The sequence below is a fragment of the Lagopus muta genome, chromosome 5 (assembly GCF_023343835.1).
Source record: "Lagopus muta isolate bLagMut1 chromosome 5, bLagMut1 primary, whole genome shotgun sequence".
NCBI lineage: Eukaryota > Metazoa > Chordata > Aves > Galliformes > Phasianidae > Lagopus > Lagopus muta.
In genome coordinates this window covers 26,387,191-26,396,001 of record NC_064437.1, presented here as the reverse complement: position 1 = coordinate 26,396,001, position 8,811 = coordinate 26,387,191, and the positions used below count along the sequence as shown (strand labels likewise).

The following is an 8,811-nucleotide window of genomic DNA, read 5'->3' as shown; positions in this document are numbered from 1 at the left end:
GATGGGGGTGAGCCTGCCCAGCTTTCCCAGCTGCTTCCTTTCTCATCATCTTCAACATCCACAGTCCGGAACGTTACTAGAAAGCTCACACAGATGCCCTACCAAATCCAGAGCAAATGGCAGCCCAGGGACTGCCCCCCACTCTGGTGTCAGCAGCAGTCTGCGCTCAGCTCTTCTGGAACTTGCACCAACAGCAGGACAAGACCGTGTCTTTTCACCGCCTTTGTTATTTTGAACTCCGGCCGTAAATGCAGATTTCTCAGAGGACGGAGCTTGTCTAAAGCTCATTACTCAGACAAACAGCCTGAACAGCCATGCAGAGCCCTGGTGCTTGGCAGCTCCTCCACCCACCAGCTGTACGCTGCAGAGCTGCAGAAGATGGCCCTGGCCCAGCATTGGTTGCTTGGCTGCTGCTGCTGCGACTGAGGAGTGTGGGAAAGGGCATGTTCATTGAGAAAGGGAAGGGTAAGCCTAGGAAGTGACTTAGTGAAAAGCGTCCGTTCAGAGATGAGTTTATTCCATACAGATCTATAGGCCTTAACGTACTGGAGGATCAGTTACAGTTTGATGCCTGAGAGGGAGGAGGGGTCGGATGCAAGAATGCCAGTGATACTGGAATGGCTGCCATGAAAATACCAGTGCCATTATTTAAGAAAAAAAATAAATCAGCTTCCTTTGAACGAGGGTTGGAGCGGGAGAAGGACAGCCCCTCCCTGCAGCTGGCACCAAACAGTAATACAGCCACCCCAGCACAACCTGGGTTGCATGGCAGTGTCCTACCATCCCTTTCCCAGGGGCAGGGAGGGGAGAGGTGAGGCTCGGACAGCCTTTAGGAGCAAGGATCAGATATTCTGCCCATGAATATAATGGTGTTGAGGGCGGCTTCCCGGATGAAGAGCAAGAAGGGCCTGTTGGCCTCAAAGATAATTCTGTTCATGGGGAAGGAACGGCCAGAGATAAGAACAGATGTCGCTGCTGACGCCTCACTGCCTTCTTCATTCACCTACCAACCAGAAGAGGAGGAGGAATTAAGACACAGGCGTTATGCAGCATTTAGAGGGCTCTACATCCCTCCCCACCAATTTGAAGCACGAGGATGCACTGTGCTTCAGTGTATCCTTGTGGAGACAATCTGTGTTAGAGCCACAGTCTGTTACATTTTTCCTGTTATGCTTCATGCTTTTAAAAAACAAAAAGCAAAACACATCCTGGGACAAAATGAAGCTTACCTCAATGAAGGCTTTGTGGAAAGCCTCAGATACATACAGGTCTGTACGGCCCTCTGCAACTATACCTGAAACCCAGAATAACAAAACAAGGAAATCAAAGCCATGTTTTGAGACAGGAGCTCGAGATGCAAAACAGTCCCTCCCTTCATGGACAGCACTGAAACCCAGCAGGCACATCTGCCCTAAAACGAGGATATCCTCCACCAACTGCACACAGTGGATTGCTCAACTCCCGTGCCCTCAGAGCTAGGCAGGGCTGTGTGCCCAGAGCGAGGGCTGAGTGCCGAGTCCCTCAGTGGTGCAGCATCACTTAAACGTGCTCAGTGTTCTTTTCCTCGCAGGCAGGTTGCCCCCACCCTCACACCTCACCTGGCAGCTTGGCGTTTTCTGGACTGAAGAGATCTTCCAGCCCCATTTTTCTCAGTTTCTCCTTGACGCTGAAGCTGTCCTCGATGCGGAAGCGTGGCAGGGACACAGTAAGGGAGACCTCCCTCATAGAGTTGATCCAGTCCTGCAGCTTGTCCGATGTCAGGTCCCGCTCCACCTCCACCAGCGGCGTGCCAGCTTTGGGCAAAACCAGCACCATGGTGATGTCGTCCCCTTTGTAAGGCAGCTCCAGCACCTGGACTTTGTCCTCCTGGATGAACGCATGGCGGAACCTGGACTCCTGGTACATGATGGGGACTTTGCAGGTCTCACCGTTGGCTTTGTGAAATAAATCCAGTCTCGTGTTTGGAGCTGGGAACTGTGACTTCCAGTGCCCCTGACAGGGAGATGATGAGGACAAAAGCAAACATGAGCAACGTCGCTGCCCCTTGGAAATCGGCTGCTCTCCAGCTTTGTTAGCCGTACCTTAAAATAAATGGTGTTGACCAGGACCAAGACAGTGAGCTCATCGATACCTTTTTCTGGGATCACTTCTGTAATGCGCCTCTCTGTCTTATTGGCTACCCACTCGTTTATGATCTGCCTGGAAAGCTCTGGCTTCTCCTGAAGGACGAGACCAAAATAGCTTAAGTGGAAGGTTATAAACACCTCCCAAGGGAGGACACTGTGCAGCACAGCACCGTTTAGAAAGGAGAAGCTGGGAAGTGACTGTGGTTACAGAGCTGGGACAGGAGAAGCTGCTGCCTGTCTTCACCAGTGTTCCCTGTGCTGAGTGTGGCACTCCCTGCAGCAGGGGATGGGGATGCAGCAAAAGCAGGACAGGGAGGAAAAAAACAAACAAACCAGGAATCTCAAGCAGTTCAAACTCACTTTGAAGTTCAACGGCCAGAGTTTGGCTCCGTAAACTATTTCACTAATGTTCTGGTAAGTCTCATTGAAGACCAAGGATTTCTCTCCAAAGAGACGGTTTGCTGATACTAGCTCTGATGACTTGTTGGCTTTCTTGTAAAGACGGCAGTTGAGCTTGGCAAAGAAGAAGTGGACCTGGTCAGACGTCTTCTCTGAAATAGTGTCAAACTGGAAGACCTGGAGGGGCCACAGAGGAAAAAGGAATCCATCAGCAGGCTCCAACAGCAAGTGGTGATGTAGCTCTTGCCCTCCACTCATCCCCTAAGGCACAGTCTTAGAATAACAGAACCACAGAATATCCCAAGTTGGAAGGGACTCAAAAGGACCATTGGGACCAACTCCTGGCTCTACACAAGGACCACCCAAAACTCAGACCCTGCGTCCAACAGCATCATCCAGACACTTCTTGAACTCCGGCAGCTTAGCGCTGTGCCCAATGCCTTGGGGAGGCTGTTCCAGTGCCAACCACCCACTGGCACAGAACCTACTCCTGATATCCAACCTGACCCTTTCCTGAATCGACAGCAGCCTGGCCTTTCCCCATGAGAGCCCTGCACCAGGTGGGCATGGCACTGATGGGGCCAGATGCAGCTCTTGGGTCAGTGCAGGCCATGGGAGGACTTGCAGGGTTTGCTCTAATCCTGTGAGAATGCCAAAGGCTGCTCCTTCCCAGGAGTAATTCTCATGGTCTGTTGAGTAATTCTGCTACTCGTTATCTATTTTCAAGTATGTGGCAATTGTTTTGAGGGTAGATTGCAGCAGCACAGTGATTTTTTTTCTATTCTGTTCCTAGCTGTCAGCTGGAAAGACAGCTCCAATTTGTCAGCTCCTATCCATCTCAGGGCTTCAGGCACAGAAAATCCCATAGCACATTGCTTATTATCTGTGGCATCACTTCCTATGAGAGGCAGAAGTGGGTGTTACCAGCCCTTCTGTAGGGAAAAGGAGAGTGTTGGGAGCACGGCCCAGGGAGAGAAGGGTTCCTGTCCCACAGCAGGGGCTGCCCACAGAGGAAGGCACACCTCAAAGTTTTGGTGGCTCCTTGCAGAGCTGGAACCCAAATGAGCTGAGACCCAAGCAGCCTCCTGTGTCCCACCTGACAGCTGCTTAAATAAAAGCATCCCCTCCCATGCCAGCTGCCCTGGCCAGGCAGCCCCCAGCAGCCGCTGGCACCACCAGCTTCGCAGCTTTCCAGGCCCCAGTAGCAGCTACAGGGAAGGCTGAGGAAACGCCACCGACCTCCATGAGCTGCTGCAGGGTGTCACCGCACGCCCCGAGCTTGGTCATGGCGAAGGCTGTGGAAATGCTGAGGGGAGACAGGAAGATGTTCTCCTCGTTGTCCTTGGAGTCGGCCAGGTGCTTGTAGAAGACGACGGCGAAGCGCGAGTTGGCTCTGGACAGCTCCCAGACACGGGGGTTGGTGAACTCTGGGATCCTGCCCTTCTTCCCCGGCTCCAGCACCTCGCTTTCCTGGGGCTTCTTCTCAGGGTTGCGGTAGATGCAGATGGGGTTCACTGGGATGTCGCGGGGCTTCGCAGTGCAAATGTCTTCCACGGCATAGTGTACAGGAGCAGCCATGCCCCAGAGGCCAAAGAGACACACCATGAAGAGATGCATCATCCTGGAAGCAGAGAGTTTACTGAGTGTGTGCCCGCCTGCCCAGGGAGCTCCCAGTGCCCCCAGCCCAGCGAGCATCGGGACCCTCATGGTCCTCCTCCCATTGCCCTCCTGTAGTGCAGCTATGGGATGTACCGGGACAGCCCCAACAGGGCAGCACACCTCTGAGCACATTCTGCTTTTAGAATAGCACAATGGAAATAGTGCTTTCCTAGAGCCACAGGTGCCCTTTTTTAAGCAGACCTAACAAGCTGGTGCAAAAACAGACCAAAGCTCTGATCACTCTATGGGGAAGGCGTCAAAGTCCGCTCTGCACTGCATTCACATCTTTGCTTTGTACAGACCCTGCCCTGCTCCCTCCTGGGGAAGAGCTCTGTGCCCCAAGCTCAGCAGAGGAGCGCCCTCAGACACAGTGCTTTGGATGGTTTCCTTCCCTTTTTGCTGGGGAGACCTCCTTCTCCAGCTCTGTTTCCTTCCTTCCCTCAAATCCTTCTGCCCTTTCAATTTTGTTGGTGGTGCAGAGTCCGGTTGGAGGCCTGTAACTAGCGGTGTTCCTCAGGGGTCTGTGCTGGGTCCGGTCTTGTTCAACACCTTCATCAATGACCTTGATGAGGGGATAATGGCCACCCTCAGCAAGTTTGCTGATGATACGAAGTTGGGAGGATTGGCTGACACGCCTGAAGGCTGGGCTGCCATTCAGCAAGACCTGGACAGGCTGGAGAGCTGGGCAGAAAAAAACCGGATGAGGTTTAACAAAAGCAAGTGCAGAGTCTTGCATCTGAGGAGGAATAATTGCATGCACCAGTACAGGTTGGGGGATGAGCTGCTGGAGGGGAGCTCTGCGGAAAGGGACCTGGGTGTCCTGGTGGATGACAGGTTGGCCATGAGCCAGCAGTGTGCTCTTGTGGCCAAAAAGGCCAATGGCTTACTGGGGTGCATTAAAAAGAGCGTGGCCAGCAGGTCAAAGGAGGTGATCCTCCCCCTCTACTCTGCCCTGGTAAGACCTCATCTGGAGTACTGCGTCCAGTTCTGGGCTCCCCAGTACAAAAAAGACAGGGATCTCTTGGAAAGAGTCCAGCGGAGGGCCATGAAGATGGTGAAGGGCCTGGAGCATCTCTCCTATGAGGAAAGGCTGAGTGAACTGGGTCTGTTCAGCCTTGAGAAAAGGAGACTGAGAGGGGACCTGATCCAGGTCTATAAATATCTAAGGTGTGGGGGGCAGAATGGCGAGGCCGGACTCTTTTCAGTGGTGAGTGGAGACAGGACAAGGGGAAACGGCCGGAAACTGGAGCATAGGAAGTTCTGCACAAACATGCGCAAGAACTTCTTTACAGTGAGGTGACGGAGCACTGGAACAGGCTGCCCAGGGAGGTGGTGGAGTCTCCTTCTCTGGAGATGTTCAAGACCTGCCTGGACGCCTACCTGTGTGACCTGGTGTAGGGAACCTGCTTTGGCAGGGGGGTTGGACTCGATGATCTCTGGAGGTCCCTTCCAACCCCTACAATTCTGTGATTCTGTGATTCTAGCTGTGCTTTCAGGCCCACCTCAGCCTTGCGCTGTTCTATCTACTGCAGGAAGCTCAAGCAGGGGATACACATCCCACCAGCCCCAGCAGCACATTACTGGGCACCCTAGGGCTGATAAACACTGCATCCTAGAGATGTCCTCTGTGTAACTCCCGATGGGTTTGCTCATGTCCCCATGGCTCCTCTGGAGGCAGGCATGGGGAAAGACCCCATGTGCCCACCACTGCAGCCACCTTGTGCTGCTCCTTCAGTGGCAAAACTGGAGGTTTTTTTTAACGACCACTGGAGCTGCCAGCACCCAGCAGGGCAGCACAGGGTGACGCATGGAGCTCTGGGTTCTTTCACAACTCCCTGCCCGTGCTCTTGTGCAATGACTGGATGATCTTCCAACCCAGATCAGTCTGTGACTTCATCTGGGCTGCAGTTCTTCCATGAAAGCAGAAATTACCTCATTTGGCACTGGGGCTGTACCGAGCCTTGGGGGCCCTCTCCAGCACACTGTTAGTGCAGCAGCAAGCACTGCAAGAGGACGTGCACAAGATGCTCTTGCTCTTGAGAACACGGCCTCTCTGAGTGGTAAAAGCAAACATCCTGTTGCAAGAATATGAAGGACAGATGCATGGAACAGCTGCAGCAGCACAGAACGCAAAGCCTGAAAGGGGTGGGAAGTCAAATAGACTGACCCTGCAAGCACCATGGCAGGCAGGAGGAAGAGAAGCACTCTGGCAGTTGGGAGCACTGCAGGAAGTGGCACTGTTCCCTACTTCCAGCTCCTGCAGGGGAGGGAGCTCAGCCCCACACCACTGCACTGCATGCCCTGCGGTTGGTGCTGAATATCCCACAGCTTGTCCCGGCTTTAGATTCCATCCGTTCGGGGGGGGATGTGAGATTTCACACTCTTAGCCCCTTCAATCTGATGTATCAGCTCCTTGGGCCATCCCAGCCCCCCAGCATACCCAGTGCACACACACACGGCGGGAGAGGAACACAAGACCCACAGGGCTGCATGCTGCACCACTGGCTGGGAGCTGCCCTGCTCCCCCAGCAGCTCCTTGGGCCTCCCTTTCATACTGTCCACACTCCACGCATCAGCTGGAGGGAGTCCAAAAGTATTGCAGCAAATGGCTGCCTGGGAAGGGTTACTGGCAAGGAAGAGCACACAGAGGGGGAAGGGCTTGGCCGTCCTGTTTCAGTCACCTCTGTGAGAAGCACAGAAAACCAAGGAACAAGTTGCTGATTCAGCTAAAAACCAGAGGGCTCCATACAGATGTGGGGACCCCCAATCCCACAGCCAGGCTGCATCCAGCACAGCCCATGTGTCCCCCCACAGCTTTGCCTTCATCCCACAACAAGCGTTGCACTCAGCCCTGCTACCTGCCCTGGCAGTCCTGCAGCACTCCTCTGAGCCCAGCAGCTCAACCTGATTAGAGATCAACAGAAAACCCTTCTCTACTGCTCCCCTCCCCCAGACCGGTGCAGAGCAGACCAGGGCTGCTCCTACGCAGCCAGGCCAGGGTTGGTGCTCACCCAGGACAACCCAGCCTACAAAGCGGTCGCCGCAGCATGAAGCAGCGCCACAAAGAAATAAGATGAAGCACAGTCCATCAGTGAGCTGGGCACAAATTGCTCCTTGATGGGAACTGTGATGTTCTAAGCTCCCCATGTCCTGGGCAGAAGCCCCACGTCCAGAGCAGCAGCAGCCTGAGTTCCTTCAATACGAAAATGGAGCTGTGATTCAGTTAAAAACAAAGCATTAGCAGAAGTGGTTTCTCTTACCCGGCCTGGTGCCTCCAGCCTCCTGTGTTCTGGATGTAAATGCAGATCCCCAGGAGGACAGGCAGTGCTCAAGCCCTAGGCTCCCAGAGCAGCTCCACACTGGGCTCCAGCAGCGGGCAGGATGGGGGCAGGATGCTGGGGCCAAAGGCTGATGACCGCTGCAGAAGGTTAAACAAAGAGCAGGAAAACAAAAAAGCAATGTTTGGCTTGAAAGAGGTTTTAAAGTTCAATCTGACAAGGGAAAGTTTGACCACCTACCCCTTACAAACGTAAGGTGCCTTCCTTTCACACAAAGGTGCCTTCCTTTCTTGCCAATAAAAAAATTAACTGCTCGTGAAAAAGTTTTCCAGAGGTCACCAAATCCCAACCCCTGAGGTGTCTGTGAATCTCACTCTGGTACCTCATTGCTCAGCAAAACGCAGCTCTCAGGAGCAGCGCTTGTGCTCCCAGGCTGCAGAGGAGGGCCTCCAAAGCAAGGCTGCGTTACAGCCCAGGGCCATAAGCAGCACCTGGAAACTGGCTGTGCCCAACACGTCAGTCTCGCACACGTTCTTGCTCTCACCCATCCTCCAGCAGGGCTGCCTTGTCCAAAGCGAGCACAGAAGCCACACGGTGCCCTTTGAGCAGCACCCAGCAACTCCAGGCGAGCAGCGCACCGCAAGGAAGGGCTCAGCTGTGCTGCTCACAGTGCTCCCAGCAGTGCTGGTGTAACCACTGAGGTAAGGTCTGCTCACAGCCCCGGAGCCTTCAGAAGGGATCGCCTGTTCTCTGCTCCCAGCACAGCAGTGTGCTGCACCCAAGCAGGGGCTCTTCATCCAGTGCTGAGGGGTAGCTCTATGCCACGTGAAACAGGGGCAGGCACCCACTGTGTTCTGCACATCCCACGCAGCTCAAGCTACGGGATTGAAGGCTCACCAGCGTGATGAGGCACAGCAGCACTGCAGCTATGCACTCACTGCAAACAGAGGCAGAACGTCTAAAACAGAGCAAAGGAACAACTCCTTTATGATGGTGGCCCTATTAGCGGCGAGGCTAATTGCAGAATGCAAGAAGATGGCAAGCTGGGGGCTTCCTCTAAGTATTTATTCCCAAACCCAGCATAGGGCTGAAGGGATCCATCAGCTGCCCAAGCCATACTCCACAGGGGAGCTGATAAATACCCATCTTGAGTGCAGTAGGTAAGTGGCAATTTATTGCGGGTTCAGCTCAAACTAACAGCTCAGCACTGGCTGGGCAGAGCCACCCCTGAGGAGGCCAGAGGAAAAAAACCAGCAGGTTTCCCCAAAGCTCCCCATTCAGTTCCTTTGATCAGACTCTGCAGCAATTCACACCTTTTTCTTTTTCTTTTTTTCAAGCAAACTTCCGCA

The 8,811-nt window shown here is 53.7% G+C and overlaps 1 protein-coding gene across 1 annotated transcript; it reads right to left on the bottom strand.

The window, feature by feature from the left end:
- Positions 1-496: 496 nt before the first annotated feature.
- On the bottom strand, positions 497-7,558 carry SERPINC1 (serpin family C member 1). Its single transcript, XM_048944179.1, has 7 exons — positions 7,445-7,558; positions 3,765-4,146; positions 2,487-2,702; positions 2,082-2,219; positions 1,599-1,992; positions 1,230-1,294; positions 497-1,003 (listed from the first exon to the last, which is right to left on the bottom strand). The coding sequence occupies exons 2-7, from the start codon at positions 4,143-4,145 to the stop codon at positions 830-832; spliced, it is 1,368 nt and encodes a 455-aa protein (XP_048800136.1). The 5' UTR covers position 4,146; positions 7,445-7,558; the 3' UTR covers positions 497-829.
- Between the last annotated feature and the right edge of the window lie 1,253 nt (positions 7,559-8,811).

What these genes read in the sequence shown, in the direction of transcription:
- SERPINC1 (XM_048944179.1), bottom strand. Translation starts at nt 4,145, where the DNA reads ATGATGCATCTCTTCATGGTGTGTCTCTTTGGCCTCTGGGGCATGGCT. An exon ending in CCCTGCAGCAGCTCATGGAG is followed by an intron (nt 2,703 to 3,764) that starts GTCGGTGGCGTT and finishes TGGCCCCTCCAG; the next exon opens with GTCTTCCAGTTTGACACTAT. An exon ending in TCTGGCCGTTGAACTTCAAA is followed by an intron (nt 2,220 to 2,486) that starts GTGAGTTTGAAC and finishes CTCGTCCTTCAG; the next exon opens with GAGAAGCCAGAGCTTTCCAG.